The sequence below is a fragment of the Acanthisitta chloris genome, unplaced genomic scaffold, assembly GCF_000695815.1.
Source record: "Acanthisitta chloris isolate BGI_N310 unplaced genomic scaffold, ASM69581v1 scaffold8228, whole genome shotgun sequence".
NCBI classification, from domain to species: domain Eukaryota; kingdom Metazoa; phylum Chordata; class Aves; order Passeriformes; family Acanthisittidae; genus Acanthisitta; species Acanthisitta chloris.
Window position 1 is genome coordinate 17849 of NW_008685295.1, and position 23918 is coordinate 41766.

The following is a 23918-nucleotide window of genomic DNA, read 5'->3' on the forward strand; positions in this document are numbered from 1 at the left end:
TCAGGCTAACCATTTTTTGAGATGTCACCATTGCATCTATCTGTATTATTATCAGTTCTGCAGCAAGTGTTCTGGTGGTTCTCTCTTCTGACCTGGACTGTAAACACAGTGATCTGCTCTTGCTAGGCATATATAAGCAAGTGTGAGGGATTTTGGGGGTTGTTTTATTGGGATTTTTTTTCTGGAGTTTGGGTCGTTGGGGATTTTTTTGTTACCTTTCTTTCATGTCTAGAATTGAACCCTCCAAAAATGAATAATTGCATATCTAAGTAGGTAACCTTGCTAGTTTCTTGGATAGAAAATGTTTCTGAATCTTTTGAACAAATTGAATTTTGTGGGATAAAATCTGTGGATTCTTTCAGAATAACTTTAGTAGCACAGAGATAATGCAGCTTGCTCATTGGGCTTGACAGCCTGAGAGCCTGTTCTGTATGTTACTTTCTCCTGTTTCTTCTGCACTGTTCCATAGTAATCCTACTCCTTGGATTGCTTGTTAACTACAAAGATTATACTGTTCAGTTTCCTCTTTTATGTGGTCCAACCTTTAATTTGCAAAAAAAGGTTTGGTCACAACAGTATTTCACATCTGTCTCAGTGTAGCTGTTTGTGAAGTCATGGATGTACCTAGTGGCAAGCAAATGGAACTTGAATTACGGCTGATGCTGGAGGACTGATTTTCCTCTTATGCCATGCCCAGTGTTTTCCTGCCAGAAAATGAGTTAATAAGGATGGTTAGTTTCCTGATGAGTGCCATCTGTATCAGTTTAATATCAGTTATCATTTTGTAGTACTAGAATAGGGTGATGCTAGTAATTATTTCCTATAGACAAACCCAACAATTTGTCAATTGTTTGATCAATGAAAGAAGTATTCTGGTTTTTTGGTAGCAGTTATCTGACACAAAAGAAACTGTGCCGTTCTCATTTTAAATTGTCGACAGTGCTGGTGCATCAGAGAATTAATATAGTTAGTGTTTTCAATGTGAGTATAATCAGCAGATGCACAAACTGGTAAAATACTTTTTGCATATAGGGTCTAGTCTTATCTCAGGCATTTGATGAAACTTCAAACTCAACATTTCAGAATGGCCTTTAGTACTCAGTGTATGTAATTGCATGTTCCTTGTCTTTATATTTCTAATAATTCCTTCTAATAGAAAATGTTTCTGGATGTATTTCAATGAAATTGCTCAATATCTATAAGTTTAACTCCTCTGTAAGTAACAATTATGACGTTTCATATAATTGTTATGGGAATTAGGCCTTTTTATACTAGTGGCATATGCAGGAAATATCAACAGGATTGTGCAGTCCACAGCTTTCTGGTGTGGTTTGTGTTTATTTTAGTTTTTGTTTATTTTTAAATTACTGTAGTTTGAAGGTAGACAGCAAAATTCTTACTTTGCTGTGAATGTTATATGGGAATGCAACCAAATGGTGCTTTAACATTGCTTGTATGAAGTGCGACTGCACATTTATTAAGAATAAAACACTTGTTTTTACATAGTAGCTACCAAAAAAAGCCCCAAACACCCATACACATCTTTTAGGTCATTGCACTATTCTCTTAGCGATATTAAAATAACCTTTTAATCTCTTGGCTTTAACTGGCAGATCCATCAGAGTCCAAGCTGCAAATTAATTTAGTTTCAGTCAAGATCTGAAAATTCAATGTAGTGAATAATTTGATTCAAAATCTATTGCCTTCATCATTTTTGCATGAAACATTAGAGCTTTCCACCTGTATGTGTAAACCCCATTTTTTTCTCATGGTATATAAAGATTCTGGGGGTAAATGGAAAAAAAACCATCTCTACTACTGTTTGTTTTAACATTAATGTGTTTTTCTAATTCTAGGAAGATGAAAGTATCATGATGAACAGCTTATATGCACTTCATGATAAATTGGCACAAGTAGCAGGTAACAGTTTAAAAATATTGTATTGTAGTGTTATGGGAACAGCTACAATGTGTAGCCCATGCTCAGATAGTGATTTGAACAACTGGGGCCCTGATAGCCATTTAGAGTTCCATTTTGGGAGACTGGAAATCCTGTGTGTGGTTCACTGACACAGTCTTTTCCACCACTGTAGCACCTTTTGTTGCAACGTTAGTTAAGGGGATAAGCTGTTGAATTATTGTGCTCCTGTGTGGTTTTTGACCTAGTGTCTTAATGCTTTATTTATCTGGTGTTGTTAAAAGGTTTGAATATGCTATATGTGGAGAGGAATATGTAATTCTTTAAATGGTAGTTAATTCCCTATGTTGGAAAATTGTCTGAAAAACAAGGTATTTTGCAACAATGATAAAATGGTTGCTAATACCGCGAACAGTGGTGGTTGAACAAAGTTGCCTTGTTAGTCAAAATAGTCCAACTGTTGTGTACAGTAATGTGTCACATGGTGTTTAGGGATTAGTAGTATTGAATATTCAAAGTGAAAAATAAGGTGCTTTTATCTAGAGTTGTAATGATCACAGCTTTAAACTGAACAGATACTCTGCTTACACATCACAATCAGGAAATGGTAAACTTAAGGCTGTGTTTATAACTTTGGCATCTGATGAATGTGGCTAACAGCAGAGTCTGCTTCATGGCTGTTAAACCATTTATTTATCACCTTTATTTAATCCATAATGTATTTAGGAGGTCTTTCTACTCTGTGTGCCAACTATTTGTTTGCAACAGCAGGATTCACCACAATGGCTTTTCCATTATTATCAGGTGCTGCAGACATTTCACAAAGAAAAAATGTGGAAACAACTCTGAGTCAGATACAAAGCCAACAATTGAATATGTCAGAGCTTTATAGGAAATCTGTGAGAAACTTGAGCAGCTCTGTTACACCTTTTGAATTTCAACAGTAATCTTCTTGCGAAAGCTTTTTGTTTCCAGAGCATTTATAGTATCTGCAGTGAATAAAATAGATGTTTAGACAAACCCCACACATTTCTTGTTTACATTACAGAATCACAGAATGGGTAAGGTTGGAAGGGACTGCAGTGGGTCATCTGGTCCAGCCTTCTTCAAGCAGCGTCCTAGAGCACATTGCACAGGATTGCGTTCAGATGGTATCTCCAGTGAGGGAGACTCCACAGCCTCTTGGGGCAATCTGTTCCAGTGTGTGCTCACTCACACAGTAAAAAGTTCTTCCTTGTATTCAGATGGAACTTACTGTGCAACAGTTTCTGCACGTTGCCTCTTGTCCTGTTGCTTGGCACCACTGAGAAGAGCCTGGCTCCAGCCTCTTGACACCCTCTCTTCAGATACTTGTATTCATTGACGAGGACACCTCTGAGTCATGTCTTTCTGAGACTGAACAGGCCCAACACCCTCAGCCTGTCTTCATAAGAGATGTTTCAGTCCCATTTTGTCCAGCTTTGTTGTCCTCCTCCAGTTGTTCTTTGTTGCCCTCCACTGGACCTGCTCCAGGATCACCGTGTCTCTCTTTTAGAGAGGAGCGCAGAAATGGACACGATACTCCAGATGTGGCCCTACAAGAGCACACTGCTGGGTCATCTTGTTGTCCATGAGGCCCCCCAGGTCCTCCACAGAACTACTTTCCAACAGGTTGGCCTCCAGCCTGTACTGATGCCTGGGGTTATTTTTCCCCAGATGCAGGATTTTCAATTTGCCTTTGCATTTCAGATGGTTCTTCTCTGTCCATCTCTCCAACCTACTGAGATCCTTCTGAATGGCTGCAGGGCGCCCTGGGGTATCAGCCACTCCCCCCAGCTTTCCGTCATCAGTGAACATGCTGAACAGGCATCTGCTCCTTCATCCAAAACATTGATGAATAAGTTAAGCAGTACTTAGCCCAGTATTGAACCTTGTGGGTCACCACTAGTGACAGGCCTCCAATTAGATCTGTGCCACTGAAAACAACCTTCTGAGCTCTGCCATTCAGCCAGTTCTTAATCCACCTCATTGTCCACTGATCCAGTCCACACTTTGAGTTTTCCTATGAGGATATTATGAGAGACAGTGTTGAAAGTCTTGCTGAAGTCAAGGTAGACAATACCCAATGCTCTGCCCTCATCCATCCAGGTAGTCATTTCATCATGGAAGGCCGTCGGGTTGGTCAGGCATTCACCTTTGGTGAAGCTATGCTGACTATTCCTGATCATGTTCTTGTCATCCCTGTGGGCAGAGATGGCCTCCAGAATGAGGTGCTCCATCACCTTCCCCGCCCCGGGGGTGAGACTGACTGTCTGGTAGTTCCCCGGGTCCTTCTTCTTGCCCTTTTTGGAGACTTGATGAATAAGTTAAGCAGTACTTAGCCCAGTATTGAACCTTGTGGGTCACCACTAGTGACAGGCCTCCAATTAGATCTGTGCCACTGAAAACAACCTTCTGAGCTCTGCCATTCAGCCAGTTCTTAATCCACCTCATTGTCCACTGATCCAGTCCACACTTTGAGTTTTCCTATGAGGATATTATGAGAGACAGTGTTGAAAGTCTTGCTGAAGTCAAGGTAGACAATACCCAATGCTCTGCCCTCATCCATCCAGGTAGTCATTTCATCATGGAAGGCCGTCGGGTTGGTCAGGCATTCACCTTTGGTGAAGCTATGCTGACTATTCCTGATCATGTTCTTGTCATCCCTGTGGGCAGAGATGGCCTCCAGAATGAGGTGCTCCATCACCTTCCCCGGGATTGAGACGAGGCTGATTGGCTGGTGGTTGCCTGAGTCTTCCTTCTTGCCCTTTTTAAAGATCAGGGTGACATTTGCTTTCTTTTAGTCCTCAGGCACCTTTCCTGATGGCCATGACCTTTCAAAGATGATTGTGAGTGTCTTCACTATGGTCTCCATCAGCTCTCTCAGCACTCATGGACGCATCCTCTCAGGGCCCATGGACTCGTGGATGTCAAGTTTGTCTAGGTATTCTCTAGCCCAGTCTTCCTTGACCAAGGGAAAGTCTTCCTTCCAATATACCTTTACCCTGAGGGAGATTCTTGAGAGTCTGGCCTTGTCAGTGAAGATCAATTCAAAGAAGGCTTTCAGTAACTGCCTTCTCTGCATCCTCTGTTACCAGGATCCCTCCTCCATTTAGTAGTGGGCACACATTATGCTTAGTTTTCCTTAGGTATTGATGTATTTGAAGAATCTCTTCTTGTCCTTGACATCCTTGGCCAGATTTAATTCCAGATGGGCCATGACCTTTCTTGTCTCATTTCTACTTAGTCTGACAGCCTCTTTATATTCTTTTGAAGTGACCTGACCCTGCTTGCTTATGCTTGAGTAATGACAGTAGTGCCTTATTCATCCACGCAGGTCTCTTGCCTCCTTTGCCTGATATCTTGTTTATCGGGATACATTGTTCTTGAGCCTGGAGGAAGTGATCCTTGAGTATCAACCAACTCTCTTGGGACCCTTCTGCCCTGCAGGGCCTGTTCCCATAGGATTCTTCCAAGAAGATCCCAAAAGAGGCTAAAGTTAGCTGTCCTGAAGCTCATGGTTGCAGTCTTACTTGCCGCCCTGCTTCCTCCTTGCCTGATACTGAACTCCACAATCTCATGGTTGCTACAGCCAAGACTGCCTCCAACCTTCACATCTCCAGCAAGGCCTTCTCTGTTTGCTAGTATGAAGGTGAGCAGCACATTGTTCCTTGCAGGATCATTCACTACCTGTGACAGGAAGTTGTAAGCAAGGCTTTCCAATAACCTCCTGGACTGTGCTTCACTGTGTTGCTTCTCTAGCAGATGTCAGGGTAGTTGAAGTCCCCCACAGAACCAGTGCCTGTGACTTTGAGGGTGCTTTGAGCTGGCTGTAGAAGGCCTCATCCACTTCTTCCTTCTGATCAGGTGGCGTGTGGTAAGCACCCACAGCAGTGTCACCCGTACTAGTCTACCCTTTTATCGTAAGCCATAAGCTCTCTACTCTCCAGCAATCTCTGTTTGCTAGTATGAAGGTGAGCAGCACATTGTTCCTTGCAGGATCATTCACTACCTGTGACAGGAAGTTGTAAGCAAGGCTTTCCAATAACCTCCTGGACTGTGCTTCACTGTGTTGCTTCTCTAGCAGATGTCAGGGTAGTTGAAGTCCCCCACAGAACCAGTGCCTGTGACTTTGAGGGTGCTTTGAGCTGGCTGTAGAATTGCTAGTATGAAGGTGAGCAGCACATTGTTCCTTGCAGGATCATTCACTACCTGTGACAGGAAGTTGTAAGCAAGGCTTTCCAATAACCTCCTGGACTGTGCTTCACTGTGTTGCTTCTCTAGCAGATGTCAGGGTAGTTGAAGTCCCCCACAGAACCAGTGCCTGTGACTTTGAGGGTGCTTTGAGCTGGCTGTAGAAGGCCTCATCCACTTCTTCCTTCTGATCAGGTGGCGTGTGGTAAGCACCCACAGCAGTGTCACCCGTACTAGTCTACCCTTTTATCGTAAGCCATAAGCTCTCTACTCATTCATCATCCATCCCAAGACATAGCTTGATACATTCTAAGTGTTGCCTCACATAGAGGGTAACTCCACCTTTAACCCAAAATAGTGCAAGAATGATGTTTAACCTGGATACATGCAAAATAATAGTGACTTTAGTCTTCATTTTGTTGTTTTCTGACTGAGTATGCCTTGCAGTTTTGATCAGTTCACAGGTCAATTACATCTTGACATGTTTTTATCTTTTTCAAACTGTTTCATATTTAATAGATGGTAGTAGATAATTCTATGCCGAAAGATTTTTTTTCCCATAGGGGGTCGCTAACCTGTGGTGTGTAGGAATGTCTTAGGAGACCCACAGATGATGTGTGCAGTGTAGCACTGACTTGAGCAAATTGGATGCAGTGGGTTATGCTGTTTGCCTCTGTCTTTTGTTAAGAGTGCAACAGCTTGCTGTCCACTCAGTGTGTCATCTGGCCTTTGGGTGGCCATGCAGTAAGCAGTGTACTTCACAGATGAAAAGGTTTAGCACCTAATTTCTACATTTGTGAAAGAAAGGGACTTTTCTTCATTAACTGGTGCTTACTTATATGCACATGGACTTAAAAAAATCTTTACCTGCCTGCCTTATGAGAAGAAATCTGTATGCTTCAAGATAACTGCTTTCTTCCCCAAGTCTCAAAGGTGCATTACTCTCTATTAGACTATTTCTAGCCAGGACAATCTTTGGTAATTCCTTTCAAAAAATACAGATATCCTTTCTGGGTAGATGATACCCCACACTGAAGCTGTATTGCAGGATTACCTGGTTGCTCAGCAGAGTAGCTTTCATACAGTCTGAAGAAGGACCTAATACATCTTCACTTAGACAGAAATTATCCTCAGTGCCAAGTTTTAAAAGGTATGAGGGGAAGAAGTCTGCCATGCATTTTTGAATACCTTATTGATGTAGACCTGGCAGAATATCTGGAATCTCTTTAAAAGGCATAGAAAGCTACTAGGGAGATGCAGGGTTTAAAAGTGTTGATCTTGTACACAGTGCACCACTTCAAAAGAGACAGAAGTTAGAAATACAGTTTTACTAAAAGTGGTGTTTTTCAGGTCTCTCTGTCACATACTTGGAAAAGTTTCTCTCATTTCATACTTGGCTATGAATCATTTGTTCATGTTATAACTATTAATATTAAAAAGGCAGGCTGGAAACTTGTAGTCTGTTCTATTAAGCTTTATTCAACATCTTAACTACTATAAAGATGGTCCCTTCAAAGTCTGGTTTCTAGCTCTCAATTTTATTAGACTTGTTATATTTTTACTGAGCTAGTTTCTTGCCTTGTCAACTTCAGTTGGAGAACAAGTGATGGGTCTTTTATTTTAGAAGGTAAAACACAAAGTTTTTTGAAGGAAGTATAAGGGTAACACTTCATTAATTTTATTTGACTTCATCTACTGTGTTCAGCTCTAGATACTTACTCTGTACTGTGGTGCTCTGATATGATGTCAATTTACTTAATTATCATATATATAAATAGATTGCCTTTAAAGCATTACTGTTCTCAGAATTAGTAGTCTGCCAAACCTACAGTGAGTAATGCCAGCCTCACAAGAAACTAAAGGGAGAAGCAGTATCTACTTACCCAGTTCTGCATTGAAGTGTTTGTTCCTGTCTTCATCTTGAATGGTTTAGCCATTCTTCAAAACAGCAGGTTTTTTATAGACAGTATATATTTCAGTGTCTACCACTTTCTGCTAAACCAAAATATGTGCTTTATTTAAATTAACTTCCTTCAGTTACTGGATGTCTGGGTCTTTCATGAAGAGACTTCAATAGTTCACATCCATATTCAGTCAGGCTTGCAAAATGAATAAACCTAACCTCTGTACCCAGAGGAAGCAGCCATGGATCTGACCCTGCTTTCTTCTAAATAAAGTTTTTTTTTTCTGTCAGCTGTTTCTTTTGCTTGGCGTTCTCCACAGCATGATGATCTGTTAGACTTAGACAGTTGCCTTCTGAGCTAGTGGACAGCACAGGTCCTTGAGATACAGGCGGGAGTTAGGCTTCATACATAATAAGGCTTACTGATAAATCCATGGCTGGAAAAAAAATCCTGGCAAAACACTAATATTACTTAATTTCAAGCGTCAGCTACTGTATCTGATTGCTGTCACAGGTGCTCTGTTCTGTCGCTCTACTTAATCTTTAGTTCTTCGGGTAATTGATGCTGTGCTGTTTCCAACCAGTGACTGAACAGCTATTTAGCAAGTTCTGGTGTTCCACAGTGTTGTAAAGAAAATGCAAATAAAAGCAAATTTGAGTATTTCTGGATGTGCTGCAGATCATAAGTTAGTCGCTCAAATGAAAGTCAGTTTCAAATATTCTAGTTGCATGGAAAAAGATCTGACTTGGTTTCTATATTAGAAACAATTGAGAGAACAGACTTAAATGTTTCTTTAGAACTGAAGCTTTAGTTGCTTTTTATTAGTGTTTTTAGGAGAGTAATTCAGCTTCTTAAGTGGATTGCCCAGGTATGCTAACATAAACTAAAAGGTAGTTTTGTGGTCCTTGCTGGCATGTGCTACTTTTTGCCTCCCTGCAAAAGCAAATGGAAAGGTTCTTTGCACTTGAAATTAGTGATCTGTGCCCAAGGAAAGTTTAAGTACAAAGATCCATGCTTTCTGTAAGCTCACAGTAGACATTACAACAGAAGGGCTGTTTTTACAAAGAACTCAGATGTATCTTTCAGCAGACTTGTGTAAAGATTTTTTTTTTTGCCTGTGCTCAGTTTTATTCCTGGATATAGGGCCTCAGATGGAACAGTTGGGAAACATTTTTGGCTCAGACTATGGAAAGTGGGTTTCCAGGCCAAGTGGTTAATGATTGCACCAAAGTTATTCAAAGTAAGCCTTCATTTGCAGAACTATTAGCTAAAGCGGTGACTGAAATGGCTTATAGGAGTATCCTGCTGTTGCAGTAAAACAGAAGGTTGTCTTGTGAAATGCCTAACTTTCTGCAAGCTTTCAAATTCATAAGTTTCTCAGATGACAGCTGTTAAATGGTTCTCAGCAATAGATGTGTTGGAATGAGAAATTGCATCTCCAGCAGCTTTTTATACAGGACTGAAACTTTGTAACTCTGATTAGTTTACCTGTTTCCAGGGTGGGAGGCAAAATTAAAGTGACTTTTATTCCCCTCTTACCTGCCCCAGCATTGCATGAGGGAAATTTGAACTGATGGGCCTTAGACATTGTCAGAGCCCAGGCAGCAAAGATGTTTTTAACTGTTAAGCTCATTCAGAGGGAAGATAGTCTGAGAAAAATTTTAGAAGTGGAACTGAGAGGAAACTGTCTGCTGTTTGTGAAGATGAGACCAGAAGCTGTGAAATCAGTGTGCTGGCTGAATGCTACATAAATGTAATTCTTGGAAGAAGGCAAATAAGAATTTAGAACTACTAAAGTAATTCAGTAGTTCCCTGTCTAAGGGAGCTTTTGTCCTTTCGTAAAAGATAATTCTGTTCCCAAAAGATGGAAAATCCTAAAACTTACTTTTAAGAATTCACTTTTTCACAATGTGTCTTCTGCTTGTGTGTTTTGTTTATTTTCTTGTCTATTATCCTCCTTCTTTATTAATTATTTCATAAATGGGCTTTCCTGCTTATCTAGAGAATTCAAAAAACCAAAACAACCAAAGAAAAGCTCCTTAGCAGAAGGGTCTCATCCCCCAACTCTCACAAGCCAGTTTGTTCAGTCAAAGTATGACTGATGTGCTTTTTCTGTATTAAAAAGACCCCAGAGACTTCAGTTCTTGCCAAACAAGGATACAGTCTGAAATGGATGAATACCTAGAAGACTTGCTCGTATCCTACAGCTTAATACTGATTGAGGTTATAATATATGACTTCTGGAGAGATACGTTTTGGTTTTGTTATATTTATTCCACCATTTACAGAATTAAAACAATGATTACACCAGAGACTGTATGAGTTTGGCAGACTTGGGATAACTATGTCAGTCTTGAAACATGAAATCGCTGATGATTACACACATAAATTTACAGGTTGAAGAGTTTATGCTGCGCAAAAAGAATGCCTGCTTAAATTATGTACAGGAGTAGGCTAAAACTCCAATTCAGGTGCTGAGTTCTAAATTTAGAGTGGGTTTTGGCAAAAGTGGTGTTGATTTTCAGCAGTGATCTCTCTGGTTTTGTTACAGTTGACTCAGGGACTGCATGTTAATAACATTAACGTTACGTGTTAATTATCAAGTGAAACAACTCAAAGTTTTCTGCTCAGCACTTAATAGAAAATACATGCATTCACACAGCCGTAGTTCCAGCAGTGCTTCTGGACCAGACAGCATATGAGCACTCTTAAAAACGCTGTTCCTATTTCTCTATAACCCAGGAGTAAGAGAAGAGCATCCTTGCTATGCTAATGTGCTTGCATGGCCAAATTCACAAAAATGTGTTGAAGTGTGTTGAAATAAACTTTACTTTAGCAGTCTGGGAAGGACTTTCGCTTCATAGAAACACTTATTTCTTTGGAACTCCCTACTGTGAATGAGACATGAAGGTTCTTCTCTATAACTTGCTACTTGCAGGCCACAGTGGGATTTTGTGCATGTTCAGGAAGGTAAAGAGTTATTTTGATAACTTGGGCCAGTCTAAAATGTAGTAACTTGACAGTGCCTTGCCATTATGAGTGTGTTGCAACTGGAATTTGGTCTCTATTAAAGATAATACAGGTTTCAGAGTAAATGGAAATTATTTGGAAGTTGAGTCAGTTCAGTCAGCAACTGTTTTATGGTACTGTTGTTTTGATAGTTCTTCATACTACTTTTTGTTCTAATTTCAATGTAAATACCAAAATACACTTTCCGAGGAGTTGTATTGATGTGATTTGTGCATATTATTTGCTGTCACAATCATTGGGGGTTTTTAACTTTTTTTGGAAGGAGAAATTTGTGCAGAGCTTTTTCCATATTTTTAGTGGAACTGATGAGAGTTACTGCGCTACTGCTGCTTATGTGAATTGTGTTAAACATAAATTTGTGTTTAGGTGATTTTATTTTATGCAATGAAGTAATAAGTAGATGACAATAAAAGTTTGATTTTTACCAGGGGAACACGAATGTGGCAGCTCTGTTCGAAGAAACCTTACCGTCCAGGAGGCAGCTGCATATTTAAAAGTAAGCAAATGAGAGGTATTTTTTCATTGGTTGACAATAAGACTTGTATAAGTTACAGTTTGTAAGGCCTGGTTTCATATTTAATGTATGGACTAAAATTTGACTTAGTGTTGAATATTATTTGGAAATGTTTGGAACTCATGGCTTGAACATGTGCTGCATGTAATTTTTATTTGGGGATGTGAGGATTTGGAAGAGAGGGAAGGTGAAAGAAACTGGCTTAATTGTGATCAAAGTGTAGCTAGTAGTGCTTTGATGGCACGCAGGGTTTTTTCCCTTTAGCTAAAACACCAGGACATGATTCGGATTGATGGGGATAATGGGCCAACACGAAAATAACAAATTTATAAAATTCAAATATCTAGAAGCTTCTCCAGAAGTCCAGTATACTGGATTTTGAGACTCAGTAGAAAAGGTTAGTCTTCCTTTCTCAGTGAATAGATACTGATGTGTGGATCTGTGCAGACATTCAGACAGGCAGCAGCTGTGTGGAGACTCATTCTTTGTGCAGGCCATCCATTGATGCTTTAAATAGAAATGGTCAAAAAAAGGCCTTTTTGTTGATTTGATTGGTGTGCAGTATTATGAAATCCCACTCTCTGCTGTCATTCCCCTGCCTTACTCCCCAAATAAAAGATGACACTTGCCTTGTCTTGACAGCTGTAGGGTTTATTTTAGCCCACGTTGGTGTACCCTTCAGTGGAAAACTACTTGAAGCTTTTAAAAGGCTGAGAGTGTAAGATATCTTTGATTGAATGGGGAGGTGCTAAGCTGATGTGATTTTCTTTTTTTTTTTAATATAAAAAGGTATAGAAATTGTATATTTTGGCAAACCTTTGCGTAGTGGACAAAAAGGGGCAATGTTTAGACCATCCCAAAGAAGCTGCCAACACTGGTTTGTGGTTTGACCGTGATACTCTGTTATCTGTTAAAACCAGTGCATCGTGGAAAAAATTAAGCTGATGCCATAGAGCTGATTGTCTTGCCTTTCTGTTATGCTGAAAGAATGACAGTGGTTATCATAACTGTCCTAGCTCTGCTAGAAAGCTCAAATTTAATATGAAAATTTATCATTCTGAATGAAGTCTCATTTAACCCTATGGAACCTTATTTTGTGAGTATAAATATAATTCCTTCGCAGAATTTCTGTTTTCAGTAATAATCTCAAATTATAAACCAAACATAAATAAAATAAAAGAATATTGAAAAAAACCCACCCATTCTTTTTCTTAAGTGCTTATGCTTTAATTCTAGGTCATTTACATTATGTGAGGTTCAGAGGAAAGATAGAAAAATCTTTTGGGGGACTATAATTTCAAATACAATAGTAACTTCCATTTTTGCTGCTCTTTTTCTGCATAAGAACCTGCAAAGTTGAGCTATGGAGGCAGCCTTAGCTCAGACAGCAGTGAATGTTCTCCTGTTATAGTTGGTACCAAATAATTTTTAAAAGTCGGTGTCTGTATATCGATGTCAGTTCTTGATCTACAAACACTGGAATATTTGCAAGGTATCTGTTAAACTGATTTTACTCAAGCTTCTTAAAAAAGACCAGGACGTGGAGCTGCTTTTGCAGGAGCATTTCCAGCAGGGTTTGGAGTTTTACTCCCTGCGTAGATTTCCCCGTGAGCGCCGCCCAGTGGCTGAATATTTCTTTTCGTGCTGTAGGTTAGAACTGTGACTAAAACTGTGGATGTGTTTGACTTTTCGCACAATCCTTCTCTGGAGTGGTGCTAGCGAGTCTAACTGCTCATGGTGTATACACATGTACTGCGTGCAGTGAGCACTTACTCAAAATCTGAAGAATCAGGAAAAAAACAATATAGTTTTGGCTACTAACCTGTGTTTTATTGTGGCATAATAACTTTCTGGTTATTTACAAAATTACTCATTAATACTGTATTTTGACAGAGTTTAGATCCAGAATATGAAAGTGTACTTAACAAGGCATTACAGTGGATCTTGAATAGTGGAGAAGATGTTGGCATAAAGTAAGTGGTCTTTATTTCTTAGCTTATTTTATTCCAAGAGAATGTATCTTTTTTTCTTAAGTACCATGTATTTTTTAATAGGTGTCTCAGCAATGACCCTAATGAGATGGATGTCACTAATGTAACAGATGTGAAGTATCTGGAATCCACTAGTCCAAAGATGTCTTTCAGGTGTCGTTTTCGCCGTGCATTTGTTAATGTAACTCACAGATTGTCAATATTGTTTTTGGGTAAGTAAATAAAGCAGTCAGACTTTTTTGTTGTAACTTGCATTTATCTAAGTGCATGGGGAAAAGTAACCAGCATGTTTAAAGAAAGTTTTTATTCAACTATCCAACTTGGAGTTCCTATCAGTATCTTGATTATGATGCGGTTTGCTTTGCCCTTCTGTTGCACCACTGTGTTTTCACACTGATTGCTATCATCTGTTTCTGTAGTCAGCTAAACATACTCATTCTTTGAGTATGTTTATTGTATGTATGAGTATGTTTATTTGTATGTATGTATTGAAAGCAATACTTTGTGGCTTTCAAAAGTTCCATGTTGAGCTGATCAGAAAAAACAAAGTGCTGAGTAAAAGGATATGATAGACTTAATTTTGAGGATATTTCATTGTTGTGTCAGGAACTTTGGAAATGTAACTATAGAAAATGTGATCTCCCTGGTTTTAGGAAAAATTGGATATCCAACATGGTTGTCACCAAATGTTCTTACGTCTAAGACTATGTTGTGAAAAATGTATCTAATCCTTCAATAAGACTAATTCATGTAGTCTTTGATAATTTTTTACTTAAGTTTCAAATTAATCCAAGTTTATTTGATTCTGAACCATACTGAAAACTATGCAATATGGAAACAGGGTACAGCTGAGTGCAGACACTTCACTGTGGCTGGATAGAAATACAGTCATACAGTTACTGAATAGCTAATAAATTGTTTTTCTCAGTATCTTAACAATCTCATGCTTATAAGGAGAAGACTTGAGACTACATTCATTAGCCTTTTGATGAACCAAAAGAATCAAAGACAAACTGTCCCAGGTTGCTGTCTTTCTGATAGCAGTCAGTATGAGAAGTGAATTGGGATGTGGAGATGAAACTCAGTATCCACGTCAACCACTGGGCTCATAGGTCATGCTGAGCAAATTGCTCCATGTCTCATCTGTATTTAACATTTTAAAAAATAGACTACTACATAAATGTTAGATGTGTTGTCATAGCTAACATTCATTTTGGCCAAAAATTATGTCCATCATTCTCCTTGGCATATCAGTTAACATTGTCTTGCAGTCACTGATATATGAAACAAACTATGTAACTATAATTGGGGGGGGGCTTGGGTTTGATTTTATTTTTTATTGTTAGTTGATCACAGGTGTAGTAGTGCCCTCACCGACATATAAGAAGGAATAAAATCTTAATTTTCAGCTTACGCTGCTGGCCTTTTTAACCAGATTGTCGCTTTTGGGAATAATACGTAAAGTAACAGAAAAAGAGCATGCAGTACTGCTTTACAAGAAATACAGATCTGTAGCTGAACTGAAGCAGTCCAAGTTAATTTGTATTGACTGGTGTATCTAAAGCATGTGACTTGTCTGTGACTTAGAGAACTTTGTGCATTTTAAAATAGTAACATGTTCTGAATTGTCACTTTATACGACTTTTAATATGACTTTGAATTTTCCCAATGTAATTGATTTACTGTTTTTCTTCACAAATGGGTAAAATTTCAAATCCCAGTCATGGGATACTAAGCTGTTGTTAGAGCAATGAAATGTTTTTCTAAAAGTAACTGCTCTTTAAAGTTGAGGAGTTTGTGTTCCTGTGTTAGTAAAATACACTGTACTTGCTGACAGTATATTATATTTCATTAGCTTTGACATGTATAGTGCTTGTTAGGTAGTTCAACCAAATTCTTAAGTATTCACTGTATACTTCGTTAAATAACCAATGTTGTAATTCTGTTTAAAGAGTATTATGTATCTTAATGCAGGTATAGCAATGGTTTGGGGAGTCTTACACTGCATGAAATACCGTTGGGCAAAAGAGGAAGAAGAAACAAAGCAGATGTATGATATGGTGGTAAAAATCATAGGTATGGCATCTTGAGTTGTGTCTTATGTATCTGTATCAGCTCTGTATGAGCTTTCAAAGTACTGGCATTATGTTTTCCTGTTTAGTAGTCAGTGTCATGCTGTTAGAGTTTTTGGTCAAATGTGTGGTTCTTGTGTTTTGTTTCTCTTTTTAAAAAAATTAAAACCCACATCCTTTCATTAAGCCTAATCAAAGCTTTTGGTATAAAGATTGTGATTTGTGAATTCCATCAGCATGGCTATAAAATTCCTGTTGGCTTGGTAGTTTTTTATCCTACAATGGAAAACAAATATAAATGCGATGTTTGTTTGCTAAAGTATGGTGACGTGTTGCTTTCTGTATCTGTTTTTTCATCTGTCTTCAGCTAAAATATCCACTCTAAAAATGTGTTGGCTCTCAATTCCGTCCATTTTTTTTCATAGAAAATAACCCAACTTTTTAATTATTCATTTTGAGCAGAAACTTAGAAAATAGAATGCATACTTGAGTTCTGAAATTTTGCCTTTCTAATTGAAGCTGCAGTGTTTTCAATAGTTTGTGTTTCTAGTTTTTAGTTTTTAAGCTCTGTCTTGAGCTGCATTTTTACTTAAATCATTCTATTACTTTCATCTATGGTAGTCACCATAAATACAGAGATGGTAAGTAAATCAGAACTATTTTTCGGGTTTTAGCATTTTCCTACTTTTTTTTGTTGGCAAATCGAGTTTTGTTGGGGTGGAGGGAAAGCACTTTATTTTCAAAGATGGCTGTCTTTGCTAGCACTTAAAAGTACAAGTCAAGAGTAACTGTAAGAACTCTTATTCCAAAGTTGTTTTGGGTTACTTGGATGTACTTGTGTTTGGTTAATTTTCTTAATTTGCCTTCAGCATGGTTGGGAGAGAAAAATGCTTCAAAATGCCAGAAAACCTCAACTTCTGAAATTGGGAGGGGTCTTCAGAGTAGCTGTTAGTTAGCGGAATTGATACTTTTCTTAATGTCTCCATGAACTACATAGTTACTAGTTTGGGTTGGTTTTTTTTTTATGGTGTCCTCAGATGTTCTAAGAAGTCACAGCGAGGCATGTTCTGAAAATAAAGAGTTGCAGCCTTACATGCCAATTTTACACGTGCGAGATTCTCTGATACCACCTCAGGACAGGTATGTTCTCACTGCAAGTACTGAATTTGCTTAAGTAAGTGAAAATAAATTGGTCAGTTAACTAAGTTAATTTCAGTAGGTTACACACTGAAGATTCTTATTGACAAGGGTGGGGAGAAACACATTGGATTTCTCTTCTATGCTGGTTGTCAACTATGCAGGTTGTGATAACGCTAACTTTGTAATTCATGCTTTAATTTTTAAGGAGGAAAATGAATAAAGTCTGGAACAGAGCAGTTGACTTTCTTGCGGCAAATGAATCTAGAGTTCACACAGAGACACGAAGAATAGGTGGTGCTGAGTTCTTGGTTTGGAAGTGGATGCAACCTTCTGCAGCATGTGACAAAATTTTAGTGATACCATCGAAAGTGTGGCAAGGCCAAGGTATCGAAGTTATATTTTGCAACTATAATTGTTTTCATTTCTGCATCTCACTTCTAAATGGCACTTTGTTGCTTGAACATGAAATGCCTGTCTTCTCTCACTCTTTTGAGGACTGTTATGAACTGTCAGTGCTATTTCTCTATCTTGTCGTTTATAGACTTACTTTCTCTGTTCAGTCAGTGTCTGCCTTGTTTTCAAGGAAAGTGGGCTTTTCTGTTATAGCCACTGCAGAAATATGCAGAGGGCACGTAGCCAGAGTTGCTTGTTCCTTTTCATGAATTCAGAAAATCATAATCTTTGGTCAAATTCTGACATGCCTTATACTTGCTGGCAGTAATGTAATTAATTATATCTGACAACAGATAAATTGGATCTTGTAGGCTTGAGTTTCCTATTGTTATCAGTCAGGTACCTAAAAGCGGAGTTAGGAGGAAGAGATATTCTTTTATTTTGAAAGGGAAACTGCTGGGACAAAAGATTCCTCAGGAGAGCATGGATTTTGAACATCTCCTAGTAGTGCTTCTTCTCTGTCATAAATATTTTTCTACACTGTGCGTTTTGTTTTTCAAGCTCTGTGGTGCAAAGCATTTGCTTTAATAGAGAAGGCTGTAATCATAAATGGATTTTGCAGTGGTTTGTCACTTTTCAGCTTTGTCATGGAACCAAGTGGCAAGAGTCTAGTGGGTTTGCAGTTGTCTGTTTGTTTAAAAGTTGTGACTCTCTCTTGCCTCATGTTTTTCTATAATGCCATATTATCTCTCCAGTGGGACTGAAAAAAAAAAGCTGTGCAGAATCCTAGTTTATAAACTCATTGGCTTATTTTGATGGTCATGGAGAAGGAAGTGGTTACTTCTTCGGTTTTTAGTTCACATTTTTAAATCTGATATTACCAAGGTTGTGCATTACTTTTATGGCATTGAACTAGATGCTGAAAAAAGCCTAGTTAAAGAACAAACAGACTTACAGCCTTTTCTAGTCTCACTTAAAATAAAAATTCCCTTTGGCAAGCAATTCCACTTGCCTCTATATTCTTCTGGAGTCTGTTAGTTTAACTAATGCAAGTAGCAGTAGGCTTCCTTCTTTTGCCTTTTACTGGTATACCTTTTTACTTGTATGAAACAGTGTTTTTATTGTTTCCTATAAAAGAGAGTGCAGTTTAAAGTAACTCTCTCCGATGTGATTATTTCCTTTCCAAAGACAGGCAGAAAGAGTTTCTTTGTGGCTTCAAACATTTATGCTGTAGCAAGCTTGATCACCCAAGTACAAGTACTGCTAACGTTCTGGTTTTGTCCCTAGCCACTTGCATGTTTTAATAAGTTCTACTTATGCTTCAGCTCTTGGTTCTAAAGTTTTGCTTTTCCCTTAGTTTAAAGGAAAATCAATCACTTGTGTGTGTCAATGTGAAAAGTCAAATATTTTGAGGCATTTTTGGCATGTTATCTGATGAGGGTCTTAGTCGTCTTGGGACTCATTTCTTGCTCGTCTGTGTAAAATGTTATGTTGGGATATCATTAGATACTTCTCAAAGTTACACTACTGGTTTTAGCATTGCATTTCTCATTTTAAATCATTCATTGGAAATGAGGGTTACTTTTTTAAGAATACCTCGTGAATCCTACTGCAGGTTTGATGTTCTGCAGTCATTGTCTTGTAGTAGCAGCTATACAGCATTCTGCTGTGCCAACTGTATTGATTTCAGTTCCTCAAAATTTTCAATAGTAAGATGATTATATTTACTGTGAGAGATGCAGAACTTTTTCTTTCTAGGACATCGTACTTTAGGGATGTGCAGGTGCTTTAGGTGCAAGACAGAAATGGTGGGTTTTGCCAACAGCTGTCTCTGTTCCATCTCTGTAGTACTTTCATGATTGAATTTCAGATACTGAAGTTGAATATAGCTGCTGCAAGTGATCGATGTGTGTGTATATATATCTATCATAAGTCTGAATCTTCTCTGTGGTTAGTTGTTCAATATAGGCTGTAAAATGGGACACTCCAGCTCTCATTCACTACTTATTTGCTCTCAGTTCTTCTTGTGCTGTTTGACTGCAGTATAAAGGACTCTTGACATTCTGTCCTGTATTAGAAATTGGACTGGGTTTTGCTTCATCTGGTAGACTTCTCAGCATGGGATAGCTCAGGTGGTGCTTTGCTATGTGGAATATACATTCAAGACTCTCAGCAGAACAGTAGTTTCCAAAACTTCCTATAAAGCCATCTACTTTAGTACCTACTGTTATGTACCATCTGTATTTGAGCATCTGATACCTACTTTAGCATATTGTGAATGTGGATAGAATAACTTAATCTCTCAGCTGTGGCTTTTATCTCTGTGTTGCTTAGAGTATATACGTAAGACTCTCTGCTTTCTACTGAATAGGGTGTATCAAGATCTATTCTGTTTCAGTTCTTTTAATAGCAATTTTCCTAATTTTCTTTCGTTTGCAGTTTAGCAAAGATCTTTGAAAAACTGAAATTGCATACTTTGATTCTAACAGATGGGCAGGGAAATGGGGTGGCTGAAATGACATAGGTCATTTGGGCTCTTGGTGTAGTCAGCAGGCAAACACAACTTTCACATGCAAAAGCTCTTTCTATTTTGTATTCCTTGTTTTCAAATGACTATTGGAAATAGCGTAAGCCTCAGGCTTTCTGCACAGCCTGATGTTAGGAATTCTACATATATGTGTCACTTTCTTCCTTTTTTGGAAGTATACATCAACTGGAATTAAGTTTATCCTCCAGTTTTCATGTTTGAATATAGAAGTTCATAAATCTCAATACTTTTCCAGACTGTTAGATCCCAAACAGACTCAGTATATAGAAAATCATAATGAATTCTTCTGTTTGAATCTTGTGAATAAAGTTCAAAGTCACAGGTTTTTCACCTTCTGAGATCTGGTAGTGCTCTGTAGCAGAGCACAACAACTGAGTATGTGCAATTGAAGAAGAAAGTACACACTAACAGGTCAAAAGGCTATGTACACATCAGTAGAAGACAGTGTACATTTTAACTGTGGGACCTGTAGCATGCATGAGATCTAGGCTCCACTGTTGGTTAGCGGCATGTTTAAGCATCACTGTGATATTTTGGGCAGTCCTCCAGGATGCAGCCTGTTTTGACATTTTTGGATTTTTATTTTATTTTACTGGATCAGAATAAAGTCTGGTATAGTTCCTTTGAAATATTATCAAAAAATATGTAGGTAAGTTCATTGTAGGACAGACAGATACGATGTTTTGAAAACAGTATACAAGAGAATTGTCGATTGAGACACAATCTCAATCACATCAAGTGTTAATTAAATTAATGGAGAAAAAACTCCACATTTCTAGTGTTGGGTTTTCTTTTGAAAGAACAGATACAATTGTCCTATTGTGCTTTTGATAAGTGGAGCGCTAGAGAAAAACAGGTAGGCAGAGCTCCAATGTAGCTAAGCAAACAGCGAAAGCTACAGTTCCTTGACAGCTTTGGAGATGAGATAAAGGGGTTCTCTAAAGTACCACATCTAGGGTGATATTTCATCCTGCAGTATGGAAGATAACCTATTACCTTTTGTGAATGACACTCCTCCCTGGCTTGTGAGAACATAATCCTTTCTCCAAACAAAACAATTAAACAAAACAAAAATGAACTAAGAAAAACCCCCACAAAACCTCACAACTCTACTCTTAACTATTGCAGGAAAACTCTGGATTTCATGCTCTTTATAAAATGTAGTATCCATCCCATGCTTGTCTTCTTTAGCTGGACTTAACTGTATTTAATTCTGAGTCAACCATACTCTTCTGTTTAGTAGTGTATTGATTTCAGTATCTTTCATATTTACTGAAGAACCTTGTGTTGTGTAAAAATGCTGATGCTTTTATCTTTTTGTTCTTGCCTTTGATAAGGGTTAGTACTTACGAAATTACACTGATCTGTGGCTTAACATGAAAAAATGTGTTCTTCAGAAACTTGGTTACCTATATTTGATGCAAGTCTTCAGCCTTATCAGGTGCATCAAACCCACATCTAAAGATCTGTTGGGCTGTCTTATGACCCATAGTGGTGATACTTGGGGATTCCTTAAGCAATAATACATTCAAGAGGCACAGAAAGCTGTACTGCAATCTCTTAAATGTTCATTTTTAAGTCAGTGCAGGAGCGACTTCTTCCATCATAGACATACTCCAGGCACAGTGACAGAGGTTGATGAAAGCACGTGTTTTTAGCTGATGCTGTTCTTCAAATCTGAAATGATACAATTATACTTGGTTTAAGGTAGTAAAACACAGTACATTATGAATGAAATAAAAAGTAACCTCCTTTTCTTGAAGGTGCTCACTAGTCCTCAAGGGTAATACATGAAAGTCCTAAAACTTTTCTTGTCAGTGACGTTTTGCACAAAGTTGTGCTTCTGCTTTCCTATTTCATCCCTACCTTTCTACCCTCATCTTACAAGTCTCACTGTTGAGACCTATTTAGAAAAAGGCATGTGAGCTGCATAGTTAATCAGTGTGTAGCTTAGGCTGTTGTCCCCCAGGAATATCTGCTTATTCCCTTATTATTATGAGAATATTTTGTATGCTCCATACCATTGTAAATTTTAAAATAATCAATACTGTAATCTGAACAGCTTTGTCACCGAAACTTTCTCTTTTTGGGGGAGGGGGCAAATTAATTGTTACAGATGTGTAATGAAGTTCAAGACATCTGTTAACTATGGTACTGTGTTACGTACAGCATTATGTTTAAATTGTCTCTGTCTTCCCTAGCCTCCCTTTTTGGTCCCATTTCTGGTATACATTTTAATGCTTATTGCTGTTCTAGCATTAATTTTGTATCTCACTGATTTCTATGGCCACTTTTATTTCTTTATACATGAAAAGCTACATCTAAGTTGCAAAACTTACTTTTAATTTACCATGACTTTGTTACCATGAAAAGTTTTTTGAGAAAAACCAGAGTTCATCTTTATTTTCATATGCTGCACTGCCCTGGGCACACTTGCTGCACCAGTACGATGTTGCATTAACTTGGTAGCAGTTTAATTTTGTGCTGGTGGTGTGCTCTGGCTAAAGTCATCTCTGCAAGCACCTGAGATATTCCAGTCAAAAGGACATTAAAATTATTAGAAACTGGAACAGGCAAAGCTTGGTTTATATAGGTATATACACTAAAGGGTGAATTCTCCATTTAGTTACTTTTGCACAGCTCAGTGGTGTAGCTGCTGCCTTAAATATCAGTATGGTTTTTTTGGAGTTCATAAACAGCTTGCAGAAATGTTGATCCTCTGGGCCTAGGGTCTCTGCAAATAATCTCACCGTTCTTTATCCTTGGATTAAAACCATGTGCTGAATAAACCTAGCTGTAAACAATCAGCACATAATTTCCTCAACCCCACACCTTTTCAGGTCCAGGTCCATGACTAGTCCACCCCAGCTCACCTTCTCCAGTATGGTGTGGTGCCCCAGTGTACAATATGCTGGTGACATTTCACCCCACCTTGATCTGCTGGAGCCAACCTACATGAGTAAGGTAAGTCCATTTATTTTTCAATGTTGCTTAGTTCTGTAAAGTTTTTATTGTATACCCTATGTACAATTTTCAATCAGGGGCAAAAAACTTTACAAAACCATGTGCTATTGAAAAAGGACTTGTCCTTAAACTATAGGCAGCTCAGAGATAGATGCAGTGTCACCAGCATATTTAGAAATCTATTCCCAAGCAAAAAACCAGATAATTGTTACAGGTGTTGGTGACTTGCACTGTGTGTGTATATTCTAACAAGAACATTTTTAGTTATTTGGGGAACTTGCAGTAGGTTTGATTTTGGAATTGGAGATCACCTTTTCTCATTTCTAGTTGGTAATTGTATTTTGTTTTTTACCTTGGGAATTTGCATAAGAAACAAGTTTGTCTATGCTGTATCTGCAGGTAGTAAATTTTCTCTTGGTTAGTGCTTGTCCTTCACAAGCAGTGTGTTCCACATGACTGAATTTCTTCTAAGTGACACAATTTTTGTTCTGGTGACATGCAGAAGAGCAGCAGTGTTCATCTATTTTGGATATACTTGCAGGATTTTAAAAGGTCAGCAGTAAGAAGCACAGACATCTGCCCAAACCTGAGAGTTCAAGAAATCTTGAATCTGTCAACAAACTTTTTCCAAAGTAGGGTTTACAAAGAAGCATTAACATCGGTTTGGAACATAATTTTGTCTTGTCAAGATTTTTAATCTTATGTTTAAACTCTTGAACCCTGCTTATCTCAGGTCATCAAAGTAGAACTTTCTTCAAGCCTTGAAAGTTGTTTCACTGGGTTATCCCCTTCCATTCCTATTGCTGCTTTGTGGGCCCTTCTCATGGAGCTACCTTGTCTGCATCTGAAGGGCTCCTTGATTCTTTTCCTCATGGTGCAGTCTTCTGTTGCGATTCTGACAAGTAGAACTTGTGAGCTGTAGACAAGTTAATATTTGTTTTAGAATTTCAGAATGTATTTCATTACATTGTTCAGCTTTGAAGGAGTTATCTGTTATTTTTGTCTTCCATTTTTCTTCTTTCATCTGTTTTATCCTCTGCTGTGTTTCATTTCATATTTTTGCAGGCTTCTGATCATGTGTGTAGAACATTTAGGGTTACAAAAGCTCCATCCTCATATAGAGCTCCTTGACATGTTAGTGCAATACAGATGCAATGCAGCATCCATTTGAACAGCACCCTATTTTTCAGTCAGACAGGCAGCAAATTGCCCTAAAAGTGGAGAAATGAAAAT

The 23918-nt window shown here is 38.2% G+C and overlaps 1 protein-coding gene across 1 annotated transcript in view; it reads left to right on the top strand.

The window, feature by feature from the left end:
* The window catches only part of LEMD3 (LEM domain containing 3), a gene marked incomplete at its 5' end in the record, with an annotated part of 45278 nt that overhangs the window by 17845 nt on the left and 3515 nt on the right, over positions 1–23918 (top strand). The window contains 7 exons of the mRNA XM_009079694.1: positions 1857–1920; positions 11492–11559; positions 13471–13550; positions 13632–13780; positions 15543–15644; positions 16678–16780; positions 16986–17164. Coding sequence (XP_009077942.1) covers positions 1857–1920; positions 11492–11559; positions 13471–13550; positions 13632–13780; positions 15543–15644; positions 16678–16780; positions 16986–17164 — 745 coding nt within the window. The remainder of the gene's footprint in view (positions 1–1856; positions 1921–11491; positions 11560–13470; positions 13551–13631; positions 13781–15542; positions 15645–16677; positions 16781–16985; positions 17165–23918) is intronic.